The following is a 19835-nucleotide window of genomic DNA, read 5'->3' as shown; positions in this document are numbered from 1 at the left end:
TATGATCACTGATTATCTTTTCTGTGAACAGAGTTTGCTCATCTTTAAAGTGATGATAATAATGTTTTTTTTGGGGTGGGAGGAATTGCTTTGTAAAACTTGAATTTGTATTCTTTTTTATATTCCTAAATGCAGGAAATATTTAACATTTTAATCACTTTGAAATGGAAAAGTTGTAATGTATATTCAAGCTCTTTGGACTTCTTAAATCAGAATGTCCTGAACACAATTTAACTTTTTCATGATGATTCAAGGCCATTATTATAAACATCAGTCATTGCCTATAAACCATGATGTCATCAGTCATTAAGGAGCTCAGACTTTTTGCTTTATAAATTATTGCTTTTTAATGCTTTTCTTGTTATATACCAGTTAGCTGTCATCTCTTCTTATTGTCAATATCCTATTTGTATTATTCCTTCTCCTCTGCTGATTTATTACTTTTCATTTGCTGCAGGGTGGGAGAAGGGATAATTAAACTTGTTGGAATCACATGTAAAGTAAAAAATAATTATGTCCTGAGCAAGGACTTGAGAGGCTGTCTGTCTTATGAATAAATTCCATGAGCTTTAGCCTGTAGACTTTGTGACATCTATTCTTGAGGGTTAAAAAAATTTTTTTTTGGGAGGGGGTTACTTTAAGGTTCTTGGCTGGGTCTTAAATAGCTAAACTAAAGGTAAGGATAGGGAATGGGTGTCACAGTGTCAGATTTGATCATGACACATTTTTGCAACTTAGGTCTAACTAAATAGGCACCCCATGCCAATGACAATTTAATTTGCCATACATTTATATCTTTTTATTTGATTATGAACAAATACTAACCGTGTATATGCCTTTTACTGTGCAAGATGCTGCTTTTGACAACATATAAAACAAAGCCTTCAGCATCAAAGCGTGGAGGCTCTGATAAGGATTTTTAGAGCTGCTATAAATTTTGGAACATACAGGTTCTTTTACTTTTCCCTTGACCACCTTGGAAACAAACCTGAGTATAATTGCTATGTCAAAAGTTACACACAGTCTTATAACTGAGCATATTATAGATTGTTCTTCAAAATGATTAGATCAGTTCACAGTTCACCAACAGTGTATTAGTGTCCCCATTTTTCCAAATACCCTCCAACATTTGTTATTTTGCCTTTTTTTCTTTTCATTTTAGCCAATTTGATAGGTGTGAGATAATTTCTTTAATGGAGAAGGGAAAGGAAGGTGGGGGTTAACAGGATTTTTAGTGTATCAAAGAAGCAAAAAAAATTTTAATTAAAAACAACAGTTAGGGTCATCCTCAAGATCACAGAATTCAGAAAGGCTCCTTTATTAGCAAACTGACACTGATGGCTTTAGGCAGCTAGGTAGTGAAGTGAATAAAGTGTTATACCTGGGAATCTGGAAGACAAGAGTTCAAATCTGATCTGAGATTATAAGCTATGTGCCCCTGGGTAAGTCACTTAACCTCTGTCTGCACAGTACCTACCTTCCCAGGGTTATTTTGAGGATAAAAGGAAATATCTATGAAGTTTTCTCTGAACTTTAAGTGTTGCAAAAATGCTAGCTATTTCTTTTAGGACTTGCCCCAAGCACATTTATTTTAGGTATCCTTATCTTAGTGTCAATATTTCTGCACCAAGCATGGGTATTTGATATCAAGCTATTAGCCCTGTTTTCCCTATGGTGATGATTGGATTGTCTCTCTTTAAACTTTGCCTATGTATCTTCTAAATGTCTTAAATTTTATCATTATGATTATCTTGGGTGGGACTTGATTCTGGGTCTAATGTTGAGTCTTCCTTTTTTTCTCAAAGATAAGATTGTAGTTAGATTTCCTGGGGAAGAGAAGCTAGTAGTTCATGAATATCATCTCCTTGAACTTTTACCGAAAATTGGCTCCTGTCTTCACAACTCAGGCTTTGACCATATCTACTTGACTTTTAAATTCTTAGCATTAGGCAGAAATTGGAATTTTGGAGAGGGATGGGAGGAGCATGGGAAGAAAAAAAATAAAAGAAAGGAGTTTTGGAGCTGTAGTTCAATTATCTTCAAATTACAAAGAGGAAAAGAAAGAAAGAGTAAGAACGAGAGGAACTCATACTTATTTACATAGTTAACCTTGTCAGGATTTGAATTCAGGTGTTCTGACTTCAAACTCAACATTCTTCTTGTTCTGTCATGATGCCCTAATATTTGTTAACCTTCTTTCAAGTTCTTCCACTCCTTGGTCCTCCATCCCAAAAAATTTAACTAATCTAGAATTTTTAAGGGTTACTCTAATTTTCATGGATTGAAGTATTTCTGGTTTGGCTGTTTGAAAATAAAAGCAAGTCTTGAATGAAAAAAAAAAAAATGAAGGTCTAGTTCATATGACAGGACAGGGATATTGGCCAGCTAGTCAGTAAACATTTATTAAGCACTTCTTATATACCAGGTATTGTGTTAAATGCTGAGGATACAAGAAAGGCAAAAAAAAAAAAAATTCAAAATACACACAACCAAAAAAAAAACAAACAGTCTCCAGTGAATTCATTTATTATTTGAAAGGCTTTTACATCCACACAAGAATTTCTAAATGAGAATTAAGAACTAGGGAACAGAGGTAGAGTACCTGACCATATAGCCAGGTGCAAAACTTGAGGTTTTCCCACTCTCCACTCTCTCCACTGGGAGGGATGGTGGAGCTCCAGAGACAGAAGATACCTAGAAGATAAGAGTTTCAAAGTTGATTTGATCTTTTAGGAAGATAAATTTCTGGAGATAATGGTGGAGTCAGAGCTGAATAGCCAGGTGGAAAGTGAAGTCTTGGTAGCCCACAAAGGTTGGCAAGGAAAGTTTCTATGTCTATAAAGCAAGAAGGATGTCCAAGAGAATAAACACATCTTAATTTGTTTAAAATGAAAATTAGTTCAAGGGCTTTAGGATTTGATTCCCTGCTGGCTAGAAGGGTTGTTTTCACTTTTTCACTTTGCTTGTAGTATCTGAGATTTCAGAAGACAGGTAGAACTGAAAATTGGAATTTAAATGTCAGAACTATCTGAATCAAGAAAAATGAGTCAGTCATCAAACATTAATCTTACTTATCTATCATCTCTATCTATCCTCTCTCTGTCTCAGTCTCTGAGTCTCTGTTTCTCTAATTTATTTATGTTTACCATATGCCAGGCAGTGAACTAAGCACTGGATAGACAAAAACAAAGTCTTTACCCTCAAAATGCTCCCATTCTAATGGATATTCTTTAGGTGGATCTATGAGTCATCATTATGGAAGTACTTTCCCAGAGGCAGGAGCAGACTCCTCATCCTGAGCTTTTCTTTCTTGTATATGTGTCTGAATAAACCAAGGAGCAAATCTAGGAAGTATCAATGTGTCACTTGGGCCATCTATCATCTTTCTTTAGCACTATATGATGCCTCCATTTTTGGGTCATATATGTCCTAAAGAATGTCTTTTCTTTGCTTCTTTTTGACAGTAAAGTCATTGTTAGTAATATGCTGAAAACGTATGACCATGATTGCCCTTGTTATGTGAGGCAGCACTGCCTTTGGTTTATTTGTCATTGTGATGTTCCTCAGATCGTGTCATTCTACAGTCTGCATCCTTATAAACATCTAAGGAAGAGATAGTAGGGCATAACTGGTGCAGTGTTAGACTTCAAGTTAGGAAGACTTGTGTTCAAATGAGACCACAATCACTGACTAGTTGCATGATTCTGGGTGACTCAATAAACCTGAGGCTCAGTTTCCTCATTTTAAAAATGAGGATCACAAACACCCATTGTTCAGGTTCAAATGATATAAAACACATGAGATGCTTTGAAAACCTTAGAGAGTTATATAAATGCTAGTTGGGACTGCTATTGTTATCCTTAACAAGTTAAATAGATGGACTTTGGTGGCAGTGAGCAGTTTGGGATCAACAAAAAACACTGATTAATTTTCCAAGTTCAATCCAGCTCAGCCTCCTCTCATTTACTTCTAGACCCTGCTCACTATCCATATGCAATGTGTCCAAATTACAAACACTGGTAGAAAAACTTGATGGACTGCCCATCTGGCTAAAAATCATAGTCTTAATAATATGTGCTAACCAACTCAAAAGTCATAAATTGATTTTATTTGGGGGAAAATATCCTCCCTTTCACTGACTAGCTTATATTTTGAAAAAAACTGTGTATATTATCACAGGATCACTGGTTTCATTTATAGGTAGATGTTACACAAGGGACAGTAGTGCCTTTCATCATCATCATCATCAACATCACCATCATTGTTAACATTTATACTTTACTTTAAGGCTTACAAAACACTACAAATATTATTTCATTTTATCCTTATAACTATCTAAAGGTAGGTGATTTTGTTATCTCCTTTTTTAACAGATGAAGAAACCAGGCAGGATCTGAACTTAGATCTTTCTGACTCCAGAACTAATAAGCCACACAGTTCCCTTACACACAGAAAGCCCATTACTAGCATTTACACTCAAACTCAGTGGTAAGAAATAGGGGACACTAATCATTACAAAATGATCTCAATGGGCCACTTATTGACTTAGTTTTAAAATGGTATGTTATCTATGTTTTATTGTGTTTTTACTTATTTTGTTAAATATTTCCTAAACATATCTTATTTGGGCTGCACTCAAGAATGCTGCAGGCAGGTGGCCCCTCAGATGGCATTTTAGACATTTCTGCTCTGATTCTTCAGTGAATACCAGAAATGTTAGATACATGAAGAACTTTATTGATCATCTTGCCTAAGCCTAAAATAGTCCCCTGCACTTTTGGACAGTTCTATGAGTTAAGAAGTTTTTCCTTATAATGAGTTAAATTTTACCCCTGTTTATTGTTCCTAGTTCGCTTTCTGAGGAGAAACAGGAACAAATTCAATCTTTTTTACAATGGGAAGAAAAATATGATATCCTCCCATGTCTTTTCTTCATTCTAAATATCCTGGTCCATTTAACCCATCCTCACCTAGCTTATTTGATTCCCCTTGCCATTGATTCCTGGTCTCCTCCTCTGTATGTACTTCAGCTTATAACTATCCTTCCTAAATACAGAATCCAGAATTGAAATCAATATGCCAGATATGGTCTGACTAACACTGAGTGTAAGGGGATTAACACTTCCCTTACTCTGCAAATACAGCCTAAGATCACAACATTTTTTGTTGTTGTTTCCATGCTAGAGTATTCATTCCAAGTTTCCCTTTTTGGGGTCCAGATCTATGATTTCATCTAAAGAATTGCTAGGGAGGAAGCTCCCTCTGGACAAGTCACTTAATCTTGTTTGCCTCAGTTTCCTCATCTATAAAATGAGGATAACATAGGTTTGTTTTGAGGACAAAATGAGATATTTACAAAATGCTTTACAAATTTTAAAGATATATACATATATATAGGCTATCATAGTTATTATTATTATTATTATTATTATTGATAGCTTTTTAATTGTACAGGATCACAGAGCTAGCATGTTTCAAAGGCAGGACTTGAACCTGTCATTCTCTCAAGCTAATCTTTTATATGCTATTATGCTTTATTCTAAACTTAAAGCTCATTAAAGTCTCCAGGACTTTTTATTTTAATGGTTGCCTAGGTATAATTCTTAAGTTTATGATCTATATTCCAACATGGGTATTTATATTTATGCTACTAAAATTTAATTTCATTCTAGCCATCAAGATATTTTTGGGATGCCAGTACTATTATATTAACCAATTAGCTATGCCTTTCTGCTTTCTGCCATCCATAAACTTTATAAACATATCATATGTGTTTTCATCCAAGTCTTTGCTGATGGTATTGGCCAGAAGATGGGACAGTGGCATAGTCTTATGTTACACTCCAATACATTCTCCAGAACAATAATGATCTGTAATGATTATTCTTTAGTCAATCAGTTAAATACACTTAGCCTACATCTGTCCACATAATAACATCCTAGAATTATTTTTTAAAAAGCAGGAAATTCTGAGATCACATTGTTCACCCTTTAAATTTCATAGATAAGGACACTGAGGGTGAGCAGTAAAATAATACATCGAAAGAGTCTCTAATGGAGCCAGCACTAGGATCCAATTTTCTTTGGTGCTTTTTCTTTTATAGCAAAAGATCTTGAGTTGTTATCAATCCATTAATTGATTGAAGATTGAAATTCTGAATATAGTTATTCAAATGCTTCAAAATCCACTAACTGGAGAGTCAATGTTTGACTGGACAAAGTGTCAATAGAGGCTTAGGTTCAAATATCCATTGAGACACACATCAATTATGTAAGTGAGGTAGAAAATCACAATCTATTTGAGACTCCAATTCTTCATTTATAAAATGAGGTTAATAATATCTATAGTATCTATCTCATAAAATTGTTGGGAGGAACTAATGTGATAATGTAAGCTCTTTGAAAATTTTAAAGTGCCATGTAAATGTCAGCTATTACTATATTATTAATATTCACTACAATATAATCCATTCCATATATCTCCATTTTGTCCACATAGTATTATGAGATTCGCTCTTCCTTTAATATTGCATTTGGGAATTTTGCCAGAAGTAAAAGTCAATCACAAGGCTTATAACTTAAAGAATATGCCTTCTTTTGTTTTTTTGAAAATCAATATTAAGTTTTTCCGTTCCAATCATTCAACACTTCTATGTACCATGGTTTTTCAAAGGTCATCAACAGTGGCTTACCATCTGCATCTTTTGGTTTTTAAAATACTCCTGAATATTGTTCATCTGGGCCTGGTGACTTACTTAAACTAATTTAAGACCAATTATATATATCTTTTACCATTACTTCATTTATTTAATGTTTCAGTCTCCTATTTTGTTTTTTAAAAAGCCTTATCTTCAGTCTTAGAATCAATACTGTGTATTGGTTCCAAGGCAGAAGAGTGGTCAAGTGATTTGCTCAGTGTCACACAGCTAAGAAGTGTCTTGAGGTCAGATTTGGACATAGGACACCCGTCTCTGGGCCTGGTTCTCAATCCACTGAACCATTTTACTGCTCCCCTCAATCTCCTGTAAATATTTTTTTTTCTACTTTTCACAGACGGAAGAACATTCTAAATGGTACATAAAAATGCTGCAAGAAGGGAGCTTACTAGTCCTACTTTCAGCCACCCAAATGTCATCACTCCATCTGTCTGTCGCAATCATCGGTACTAATCCTTTTTTGACTTTCCTTTTGACCCAACACAACTGTAAAAATCCTGTTTGTCACCCTTAGCATTTATTAGAAGCTTTAGGTTTTCCTGTTTAGAAGTATTAATTTGTCTTGTTTCCATCTTCTGTACGTTTCTTTTAAAAACCTGAATTGGTCAGTTCCCTGTCCATCCCCATTGGTCTCTTTAGCCAGTCTTCCTTTTGTTTCTAATGGGATTAATGTGTTTTTGCCATTAGAATTTTATTCTTGAACTTTATTATAGCCTCTTTCTAAAAAAAAGTCAATTTCTTCCTATAGAATTATAAGTCATTTTCTAGAATATTTTTTATCTTTTCTCTAAACTCTAGAATTTCTTTCAAAATGTATGGTTCACCTCAAACTGCATTCATGTGCTCCCCTTCCTGATCTATCATGGAGTTATAATTTTATCCTATGGCTCTTATCATTTCCACTCTGATGATTAATATTTCCTTATAGGTCAGTATTACGTTCAGAAGAGTAGTTTTCCTTGTCGATCCCTTCATCTTCTGAAGAATGAAATGATCATTTAAATAAGTTAAACATCTATCAGCTGCTATGCTCATAGCAGCTACGGTTCTGGTAGCTGCCCAAATTGTTCAGGTCATCTATATTCTACTTCCAGGTGAATTTTGATATTTTGTACAACTCATTATCCATTTCTTCTTTCTGTATTAGATTCCCACCTCAATATTGCTTCTTTGTTTTTCTCATGGAAATTGGTACTAATGTGCCTGGAGGACAGGACCTGGAGTAAGGAAGTCCTGAGTTTAAATACTGCATCACTGACTAGCAATGTGGCCTTCCCAAGGCCACTTAACCTTGGTCTGCCTCAGCCTCATCAACTGTAAAATGGGGATAAAAATCATATCTAGCTCTTGAAATAAAGTGATGAGGATAAGACAATATTTGTAAGGAACTTGATAAATCATAAAGAGCTACAAAAATGCTACCTATTTTTGTTGTTGCTATTATTCCACCAGGAAAGATTTACCCAAATGCAGGTCTTGTTTGTGAATTTCCAGTTATAGCTTCTTGATTTACAATGCTGCTCTATTCCTTATGTTTCCATATTTTAGTTAGGTAATATCCTCTCAAGTCTCAGAGTTGTCTAAGAATTTACTTCCTTGCATTAAGATCTCCAATGACTTTGTTTATTACTCATACTATGTGCATATGCATATAGAGACTTAAGGATATGAGTGCTCTTGGGCACTGCTAAGCTCCCTCCTTTCAGATCTGCTGTCCTCATCCCTAGCATCTGGCTTAGCTGCCATGTGTGGGTAGTTTCTCCTTCTCTCTCCATTTTCAGTTAAAAGCCTCCTTCATTAAATCTTCAGCACCTCTGGGCACGTGGCATTTTTTTCTCCTGGCTATCATTAGATATAGTCCATTCTACATCAGGAACCCATCATCAATGTGTTTGAAGTCCTGCTCTAGAAATCCAAATCCCATTCTCTGAAACCAGCTTCTTAAACTGTTTATTGCCTATATCCTTATTTCTATTCAGAAGCCCTTAGCTAGCTAGGGATGGCATCAGTGATGAAAGCATTGCCTGCACAGGTTGTTTGTTTGTTTGTTTTTTGCCTGAGATCCCTTCCAAGGATTCCCTTGGTATTTTCTGGGGTCCATTTAATAACATAATTTATCCTCCTACAAATCACTAGAAGCAAGTATTGGTCAGCTGATTTGCTGAGACACAGAAGGCTGTAGGCTTGATTGTCTGTGTTTGGGAAACATAGAAACTCCTTGATTCTCTTGAGCAAGAGAGAAAGATTAAGAAACTTTCATTTTCTTATGGCCCATTCTAGATGTCTTTTATCCTGTCAGAAGATCTGCAATGCCATTATGATTTAAAGGAGCTGTTTCTGTATACAGTTTAACTGTACAAAGTCCCACACTGGCAAAGGCGAATGAGCTTTTTAGAACCTTCAAATATAACTACTGGATTTCTTTTTTTTTTTTTTTTAAACCTTTACCTTTCTGTCTTAGAACAATACTTTGTAAAGGAAGAAAAGCAGTAAAGGCTAGACAATGTGGCTCAAGTGATTTGCCCAGGGTCACACAGCTAGGAAGTGTCTGAGATCACATTCACATCCAGGACCTCTTTCTCTGAGCCTGGCTCTCCATCCACCAAGCCACTTAGCTGTCCCCCCAGATTCCCTTTTGGTATGCTGTTTTCTTCTTGAAACATTTCTTCTCTTGGGACACATTTCACTCTTCTCAAAGAGCTCTGAGACTAGAGAGATAATCTTCCATTTCCCTTTGTAAAAGAGAGACCAGTCTGCATTTGCACACACCTTCTTATTACTTGGCTCTTTAATAAGCATAAACACAACAATCTCTTCAAGTCACCCTCTGCCTTCCTTACTTGTTGAAAGCGAGACCATCGGGATTCAGTGACTTTCAACACAGAGAGGCAGTTTGTTGTGCCACCTTTCTGTCAACAGGTGAGAATGAGCTTTTTAAATAATGCTCTTATAGTTCTCTCAGACTTTCCCACCTTTTCCAGGGTATCTGGCACTTCTTGCATAAGTAATTTGCTTTGTAATTTGCAGGTTTCTTAGCTGTTAGCAATGAGGAGGACTTTTGAAGAAATCCAATGACTACTTTTTGCCTCTTTCTGCCTCTTCTTTTTGCATATGAGACCCAATCTATTTGCCCCTTGCCTCTCTGCTAGGATACTATTTTCTGTACTCCTCAGTCTAGAGCAGTGGTTCCCAAACTTTTTTGGCCTACTGCCCCCTTTCCAGAAAAAAATATTATTTAGCCCCATGGAAATTAATTTTTTTAAATTTTAATAGCAATTAGTAGGAAAGATAAATGCACCTGTGGCCTTCACTGCTCCCCTAGATTGCTGCAGCACCCACCAGGGGGTGGTAGCGCCCACTTTGGGAATCACTGATCTAGAGCAACTAAATGCTTCTTCAGTAATGTAGGTGGTGACTTGAGCTCATTAAAACCAACTTGATGTTTTCTTACATTTAAGAGAGTCTCACTTATTTAAGGTTTCAGACCCCTGTGAATAATTTTAAAAATATTTTCCAGTCTGGTGACTTTTTCCATTGATAAGTAAAAAAGGCACAAGATAGGAGTCGAATAATTCTACATACAACTGCCAATTATCATCACTCCATCCATTGCAATCATCAGTACTAATCCTTCTTTGATACATTTGATATAGGTATAAGGACCAGTCTAATTTTGAGAGAAAGAAATACATCTAAGAAACATTTTGAAGAAAAAATTAACTGTGAAGTCCTCAGATACCACAGTAAAGGTATTTGACAAGGAAAGGAAGCCATCATTCATGTGGGATAGATCACTACCTTTCCATTGATATTCAGCAATGGCTCTTCCTTTCATATAGCAAACATATAAAACTTGCCCAGAGCCAGAATATTCATGGAACAGCATGTTTGTGAGGAAAGGGAGCTGTAGGGGATTTGGGCCACAATAACTCCAATCAAGCAAAATTTTGTTTCAACTGAATGACAGAATCATCTCTGAAGCAACTACTCAATTCTGACTCTGGTTTTGGACCTTGGGGATATAGTATTATACCACTGTTTTATAGAACAATGGGTACAAAAATGATATTTGTCTATGTGGTTCACAGACGGAGCTCAGCAATCAGAATAGAAGGTAAGAGGGGGAACTGCTTAAGGTAAGACTGACTATAGAGGAGATAGTTCCTAATCAAGACAGAAAGTCTGAGATACCCACTAGAGCAGGGGTCGGCAACGTATGGCTCTCCAGTCATAGCTGCCTCTTTTGAGGGCCAGATATGGCTCTTTCTGCAGGAGCCATAAAGTCAATTTTTTTTTCAGGTGCTGTTAGAGGAGTGCACACTGTGAGCACTGTACAGCTCTCACGAAATTACATTTTAAAAAATGTGGTGTTTATGGCTCTCATGGCCAAAAAGGTTGCCGACCCCTGCCTTAGAGTATTTTATTTATTCAACATCTAGGGAAAGTACTTTCTCAGGCAGGAACTATCAAAGAGACATCATTAAAAGAATAAGTAAAAGACAATTCCAATTTTTTCAGCTTAAGATGAGCAGGGAATGATAGTATCTACTATTGAAAGGTAGAAGCTGGAGGGGGAATAATTTTGAGATGGAATAATAAAGACTTTTACTTTGGCCAAACTATTCATGTTTACATAATGTTTTAAAGGTTTACTATGACTTAATCATAATGGTGAATTTAGTTCCTGAAACTGATTGTAAAATATGAACAGATTTTGAAAAGGGTAATCTACAAAGAAGGACAAGGAAATAAATGGAGAAAAATTACTGTCTGATTTGGTTAACTTGTAGAATACTACAACTTTTGCTGTTGCTATCTATATTAAAAAAACATAACAGAAATGACAATAGTGTTGCTGAGATTAGAAAATTGAAGATACTTTGTAGGGTTATCTTGGGACACAGTATAATATGAAATATGCAGTTTTTAATAGCTATAATAAATAAAGAAAATAGCAATGGGGCAATTTAATGATTTTTTAAAACTCATCAGAAGGAAAAAAAAATCTATGAATTCAACTAGTCAAATGGTGTGTATGCTTAGTAAATCTCTCTTATGCTCTTGTGGTTCTAGAAATTATTGATTTTTTTTTAGTTTCTATTACAAAATGGCTATAACATTGGGTACCCTCTTCAATATTTTTGGATTATATATAGCATTTCTTTAATTTTTAGGTTCCATTAATTCTCCTAGAATAGTGCTCTATTTTTAAAATACCCTATAGCCTTCATTAACTCAGAAAATGAATTACAACCAAAGAGATAAACTTTTGTTTCTAGTAAGCTTTTCCATACAACTTTTCTCTGTTACCTTTTGCTACATTTAAAAAACTTAAAACATAAATGCAAATGTAGCTCATAATCTTGAATATTTTAAAAAGTACAAGCTGAATACTTACAATTTTATGCTTAACCATCATCTCATTAAAATTAAGGTATCTGAACACAAATTGTCTAACAATGTGGAACCTTTCTCAAGATAAAAGTGGTAGTCAGTGGTATGAAATTACCTACCCATAAGAAAAGAGTTAGGATAAAAGATTATTATTTTTGTTTCTGGAGAAACAATGGGTACACACTTAAAAAACCTCACTATTTTAGCCATACCTGTGATTATAATCTTCAGGGTCCAATTCCAGACTGGGATGTGGTGGTAAAGGTGGTGGGATGTCATTCTCAGCCCAGTCAGTATCTGAAAGTAGCAGTTCTAGAAACAAAAAATAGTTGAAGTTGTAGAAAACTGTAGGGAGACCTTCCAACTCCTGTGCAAGTCCCAATTCATCTCACAGACCCAATTTAAACTAAAACATAAACCAGCCTTGAAAAGAACATTACCTCTAATCGAAAATGCATTTCCCCAGAATTCACAGAAGAGATAATGTAGACATACACATGCAGATGTAAATCTAAATACTCTAATATATTTTTATAAGGGTGATTACATACATAAAGGCACTGTCAAATTGAGAAACAATGATAGTAGTAACTGTGATTTGTTTAAATGACCTGAGGAAAATGAGGTCAATGTATCATGACTCAGTTTTTCTTCTTGTAAAAAGATGTCAAGCATTAACTGCCTCCTTAAAAGCCTTTGTTAAAAAGCATGCTAAACCAGTTTTATATATGTATACCTATCTATCTAATGAGAGACAGAGACAGAGACAGACAGAGAGAGAGAGAGAGAGAGAGAGAGAGAGAGAGAGAGAGAGAGAGAGAGAGAGCGAGAGCACGTAACTGAAATAATTATTCCTAGGAGGAAAAGAAAGGTGATCAGGACAGACATGCGTGAGCCAGAGGATTTCTGACTGCTGGGAGCAAGCGGTGTCTCCTACTTTGCTAAGAGACAGAGTAGACAATTGGTATTTCCTCCTTGGTATGACAACAGGAGAGAGGGTGTGGGGGATGGAAAGCCTTTTTGTGAGGGGCTGTCACATTCAACTGTACACAGTCTTAGATAACCTGTTATACCACTACAAGCACTCTAGTCATTAATACTCATAGATCCTTTGGATAGAGCACTGGGGCTACAGATGTAACCCACATGTCTCCTTTTCAATATAAAGATCTACCCTCTCTTTAAATTCCATGCCTCCCTCTCCTCCAACTTTATTTCTTCTCCCCTGAAATCTTTGCCAACCACACTCAACACACATATACAAAGCCTCTAGAGTTTTCTCCCGAAGAGCTGGTGCTATGCTTTTTGGGAATTTGAGCCTCTAAAAGCAAGATTATAAGTGAAACAATGAGTGTATGGGGAGCTTTGAAAGATGAAGCTCTTTTATATCCCTACCAATTTATAACATAGATACATTTATCCATACTTATTTCATTCATTCTGGAAATAATCAAGGTATGTGTATGGGGTGCTGGGTTACTCATTGTGAAGATTACAAGAATATCATAAGATTACTAAGGATATCATATGAGAGAGAGATTAGACTTGCTTTAGTTTGTCCTCAGAGGACAGAACTAGGAGTAACAAGAGGCTACCTAAATGTCTGGGAAAATCATTCAAGTGCCTTGGTCCTCAGTTTCCTCTGCTGTAAATGAGGGAATAGAATAAATGGCCTTTGAGGTTCTTGCATCTATGATTCTATGAAGTTGAAATTAGGCAAATTTAATGTTATAGAGTGGCAGATTTAGTGCATGAAAGGCTCTCAGAAGTCATCTAATCTAACTCTAGATGAAGAAACTGAAGCTTATAAGAGTTAATTAATTTAATCAAGGTCACAATGGCAGAAGCTGGTCTTGAACTCCTGACCTTGACTATAAACCCAGTGTTCATTATTCTGTATTAAAAGAATTATCCAAAATGGAATGGGTTTCTTCAGAAGGTGGTAGGGTTTCCCCTCTCTTTAAGTGGGTTCTGCATAATCACTTGTCCAGATGTGTTATAGAGGGATTTTTTTTAGTTATATATTGAACTTTGCCTGCTGAATTCCTTAAACTCTCAATTCTATGATTTCTATAGAATTTAAAGATAGTTGCCTCTATAGGAAAAATAGCTCTCTAAATAACGTGTTACATTATTTTAATTCAGTACTAAGGCAGAAGGAAAAGTTATTGTACTTTTTTATTCCATCATTCCTAAGCTCCACTGGGATCCACTAAACTATATTTAGTTACAGTTCAAAATCCAGATTCTCTCTATTCTACCAGCTCTGTGTCCTTTCCCTCTTCCACCTCCTCCCTCGTCCACCTCCCACACCCTCCACAAGTCTCCTACTTCTATTTCTTTGTTGAACTGCTGGTTTCATTGGATACTGATGGCTGTTGTCACTCCCATGACTGTTGTTTGTTGAGAATTCCCACTTCTGGTGGCCAGTAAGTCAAAGATGACTGAAGCCACTACTGTGATTTTTGCTATGATAGCAGTAGTGTGGACCTTCTATTTTTCTTTCCTGTCCTGTTCTTCACCCAAACTGCAGCCTGAAGTCCCATTTCATTCCCCATTGGAAATGGATATATTTATAGCAGAGTTATTTGGTGCTTGGAAGTCCCCATTCTCCAAATATCTCTGCCCTATGAGGAGTCCTATTATCTCAAATTTCCCTCTTACATCCAGTCATTTGGGTTAGGGTGCTCTAATGAGATACTTCTCTTCCTGAGTTTGCCCTGAGAACCTCAAATAAGAGGCACTCCATATGTCTTTATCTCAAGCTGTCTGCTTCATAGACTCAGTGTTGCTTTTAAGTCGGATGTATTCACTGAAAGCTCTTATTATTTGACTGCTTAATGAATAAGTTGGTTCTCTTCCAGGCTGGCTAGCCACCTGGCGATTTCCTTGCTTTTGGTCAGCTAATGTCCTTTCTGCTCCTCCAATTCACTACTGCTCCTCCAATCTAGAAAAAAATTATCAGAAGACTCAAAAGACATGGGCTTGAGATCTTGTTTCTGTTATTTATTGACTCTGTAGACTGGGGCAAGTTACCTTCCCCCCCTTCTTTGGACTTCAGTTCTAAGGTCTCTTCTGTGATTGATTTTTAATCCCACTTGAACTAAACAACTTCCTTTCTGTTCCATCTCTGTTACACTCCACTCAATTCATATATCTTGGCATGGCTATGCTATAATTTAGCACCTCTAAATCTCCTTTATGATTGACAATCTTTTTCCTACAAGGAAACTAAGGGTTATGATACAATTAATTTTGAATAAACTGGATAGGGAGGTGTTTCTTTATACTCTCTGAAGGTTATAACACATCAAATTATTTTTAAGCCATTAACTCTTTAGTATGAATTTCTTTATAAATGTCTTTCCTATAATAACAGCTAGTGATGATACACTGAAAAGTTTTACATTGACAATTTTATTTACTCTGAAAACAAGCCTAAACGATAGGTACTACAGGTCTATTATCTCCATTTTACAAATCAGGATACAGACTTGTCCCTTTCATACAAGTCCCATGATTTTCCTTGTATTCCATTCTGTCTCTTCTAACTGAAGAGCAGAGATCTGTAGAGCAGGGAACAGAACTGGTACATTTTTAAAGAAGAGAAGGTAGAAACAAAGGGGTAGAGGCTATTACTCTTCAGGAAGAACAGGTCTGGGTGGGGAGTAATTCTGATAGTCCTTGAGCAATTAGCTTATAAGGTAGCCTTGTTGCAGGGGGCACAGATCACCCTAATACTTAAAATATGAAAGGAAAGCACACCCTTTGGATGCCCCCTCATCATCTCTAGACACAAAAGCTCCTCTGGTGTGAGTAATATTCATTACCAACTCCAAAATAAAAATGAATTTTCTGGCACTATTATTTCTACAAATGGTAATACTAAGACTGTTTTTTTCTGTGTAACAGCTTGACAGGGGGAAAAAACTGAAGATCTGTGGGTGGTAAGTACTATTATTGCAAAAATAGATGGGACATAGCACATCAACATTGGATTTGAATGTATCCCTTTTAAAAAATATACACAGGAAAGCAAAAAATGTAATGTTTTGGCTGCTACAGCTCCCTCCCCACCCCCATCCCCCACAATGCCCACCCCAAGACATTACATCTTGTCAAGCTAGTGTCATTTTCCTAAAGAAGATTAAAAATAAATTAGTACTGGTATGTCAAATTTGCCTTTTTTTTATTTCACTGGCCCATTTGTAGTGAGAATTGTGAATCTATAGTAGTTTGGGAACTAGGCGGGGTAACTGACTTCCAAAGTAAAGGAATTAAAGTCATATTCTCATTCTCATCATTATGCCTTTTTATAATACTTTGTTAGCAAAATGTTTTGTAATCATTTTGAAAATAAACTAGCAAGTCTACATAAAAAGCAGGCAAATTCCAACTAATACATCTAACAATTGTAATTTAATTGTGGATAATCCTAAGACTATAGTTACTGTATGCTACAATATTAATTATAATTTGTTTTTAAACGAATATTAGACTCAATTGCTGAGAAGCATTCATTCTAGAAAAAGGAAATAAGAACAGATTGTTCTATATTATACCTACTATAGTAATGTAATATTCCAATCAAGGACATAGATGCACTTTTAAAAACCCTATAAAGTAATTATAAATTCAAATTTCAGATAATGAGCAGGAAGTTGTGTCAGGTCATTTAAAACTACATTACATATAACAACAATACTTAATAATAGCTAGCATTTGTCTCATGCTTTAAGGTTTGCAAAGTGCTTTATAAACATTATCTCAGTTTGTGAGAAATAGAACGCTGGGTTGTACTTAGAATGACATGGACCTTATATAATTCCTTTTAAAAATGTTGTTGATGTTTTCAAATTTTTAACTCTAATAATTTCTAACTCTAATAATAATCTAATAATTTCTTAGTGTTCCTTACTCTCAAACTTTCCTTTTTAACAAAGGAAAAAAACCTAAGAAAAATTAAGGATGAAAATGATAATATGATGGTGTATTCAGCATTCTGTTCCCCCAGCTCCCCACCTCTCTGCAGGGAGAAATGAAATATATTTCTTTATATCTTCTCCTGACTGAAGTCTGATCATTATAATTGCAAAACTTCAATTCATTTAATCAGAGGTCAAGGATGGTGACGGTGTAATATTTAAATTGACATCTATTCATGCATAAAATGATGCTGTGAGAAAGAGGTGGAGGGATCATCTTTAGCCATCTTTTCACTATTGAAACATTTGGTTATGCTTATATTCTACCAGAGTAAAGTCTGTGTCAGAAGGAGGTCCTGGTCTATGGAGGGACGATCTGTGACTTGCTAGGGCAAATGAAAAGTTCAGATCAATTCTAGAGAAGCCCCATATATGAAAGTCCATTTTGATGGGAGTTATCTAAGGATCGCTAATGATTACTGTTTCCATTTAGTAAAAAATGAATGATTTTTCCTAGTGTTACAAGAGGACAGTGTTGAATAACAAGGTAAAAAAAGTCTGGACTTTTATATAGTATAACCATGGCTCTCTATCACTATCTATAAATTACATAGTTATATATATATATATATATATACACACACACACACACACACACACACATATAGTATGGAGAGAGAGGGGGAGTAGCAGAAGTCTCTACACTATCATATTACTTAAATAACAAACACATTTCATCTCCATGAAATGCCCTCAGCTAATTGTATTTAGCATGCTCATCCTACAGTCTATCAGACATCTCTGAAACATGTTGCTAACATTTTATGGTTCACTACTGTCTGGGCCATAAATCTTTGAAGTTTGATAGTTAATCATATTTGATAATTGTCAACATTAAAAAGGTCTTTAGAAACCCAACACTCTGGTGGCTTTGATTTTTCTAGTCATAGTTTGTTTAATATCTAACCTCCCGTGTTTGGGGCAGCGAGCTAGAAACTGTTACTTAAACTGGCGTCGTTGCCAGGAATCTAATTCACAACTTCTGAGTCAGCTCTCCCACCCATCTCTGAATGTTCATGACTCAGAGTAACAGTCTGCACTTAGTCTAATTAACTCTTCTTTTTTTTTTTTTAAGCTAAAAAATATTTAAAACAAAAAAGTGCTCTCCCTCTTCTTCTCTTCCTTTGGGGTGAAGGAGAACAAAAAAGAACCATACCTTTTTGCCTCTCCTGTGGGCTATAGGTGAGAAATGGATGTGGGTTGGGCTCGTGACGCCTGGAAGTGGTGACAAAATGTTGACAGCTCTCAAGAGAGGGCTTGGGAAAAAGCCCATAGTCAGAGCGATCCTATGGAAGGGAGAAGGAAGAAGTTGTAATTTCCCTTGATATATACCAAGTTAATCAATCATACAAAACTCAAGCAGGGTCATCACCACCATTAAATCATATTCAATCAAGGACTAGATTATGGAGTGTTTATTTTGCATTATTGTTTCTCAGTGGCAGAATTTTTTTTTTAAATGGTTTCCCAACCACCCCATCATTCCTGTGTGATAAAGGACCCTGAGGGTGGTGTGGAGCAAAAGGTTTTGAGAGCTGATCTCCAACACAGAAAGAGGATTAACTTTATTATTCCTACCACTCTTCCTTTCCTCCCTCCACTCACAACTGGCTTTTTTCATATTTTACTCCATCTGGGAGTGCAGCTTGTGGCAGTGTCAACACAAGACACAGTGAATGCCAAGGGTGTTTCTCTGCCAGCCAGCTGGTCCCCCTCGTGCTCAGAGACCAAGTGCATATGCTCCAGGACAAGCTCAAACTAGAATATCTTTGGGACTCAAGAGCCCCAAGTATATCCCACTGCAAAAAGCTGGACTTCCAGCTGGGCGTGAAAGCTACCCACTGCCAGGCCTCCGGGCTGCTTGTTTCTCTTCTGGGAATTCTTTTCTTGCCACATCTTACTTCCTAACTTAATTCTGACCCTCTGCAAACAAATACATGTTTTACTCAGGTTCAGAGCTGACAGACCGGTATATTGATAGTATATTTTCCACAGGTGCTCAGTAATTAGCTGCTGCAGGTTATAAAGTGTTGAGGTCCATTTTTTCAAGGAGGACCGAGGCTTTGAGAATTGTGCTTTCTTCTTGTTTATGCCATTTGTCTCCCTGATGCGTTTCAAGGAAGAAAATAATTTAGAAGCATCTTGCCACTGATCCCTTGATCATTACTGAGAGAAGAATGATGCCATCCAGAGAAACACAAATCAGAGCCCCTGAGCCACTTTGATTCTGTAAATAGCATTTGGTCTCAAACAATACATTCCACTTACTTGTTTTTCCCTTCTCTATTAGTTCCCTGCTAGTTGAATTTCTTTTTGTCTTTGTGATCTCATCAGCACGGGGAACTCCCTTGTGTAGAAACTCCCTCTACTGATGCAGATGGCAATTCATCTATAAATTTTAGGCTCAGTAACCTGAAGGCACTGAAAGATGATGTGATGTAGGACAAACAGCACACTGGAGGATCTAGGTTGGAATCTCTTTGCGCTGAGATTATCTCATATTTATATTTCCTATCTTGTATGTACTTGGACATTGGTCTGTTGTCTCCTCACTTAAAAGGGGAACTCCTTGAGGTTATTTATTTATTTGTTTGTTTGTTTTGGTATCCCTAGTCTGGCATAAAGTAGGAGACAGATAGGGGCATTTAAGTGGTGCAGAAAATAGAGCCCTGGGCCTAGAATCAGGAAGAGGGATCTTTCTGAATTCAAATTCTGCCTCAGATACTTACTAGCTCTGTGAC

At 36.2% G+C, this 19835-nt stretch overlaps 1 protein-coding gene across 1 annotated transcript in view; it reads right to left on the bottom strand.

Annotated features, from left to right (window-relative positions):
* PARD3B (par-3 family cell polarity regulator beta) overlaps positions 1 to 19835 on the bottom strand; it is a 1311536-nt gene that overhangs the window by 490391 nt on the left and 801310 nt on the right. Inside the window, exons 12-13 of the mRNA XM_044669413.1 lie at positions 18251 to 18380; positions 12322 to 12421 (exon numbers count right to left, since the gene is read on the bottom strand). Of these exons, the coding sequence (XP_044525348.1) occupies positions 12322 to 12421; positions 18251 to 18380 (230 nt within the window). The remainder of the gene's footprint in view (positions 1 to 12321; positions 12422 to 18250; positions 18381 to 19835) is intronic.

Source organism: Gracilinanus agilis, chromosome 3 (genome assembly GCF_016433145.1).
Source record: "Gracilinanus agilis isolate LMUSP501 chromosome 3, AgileGrace, whole genome shotgun sequence".
Classification (NCBI taxonomy): domain Eukaryota; kingdom Metazoa; phylum Chordata; class Mammalia; order Didelphimorphia; family Didelphidae; genus Gracilinanus; species Gracilinanus agilis.
Note: the sequence above shows the minus strand (reverse complement) of the source record. Positions and strands in the feature narration are given on the sequence as shown.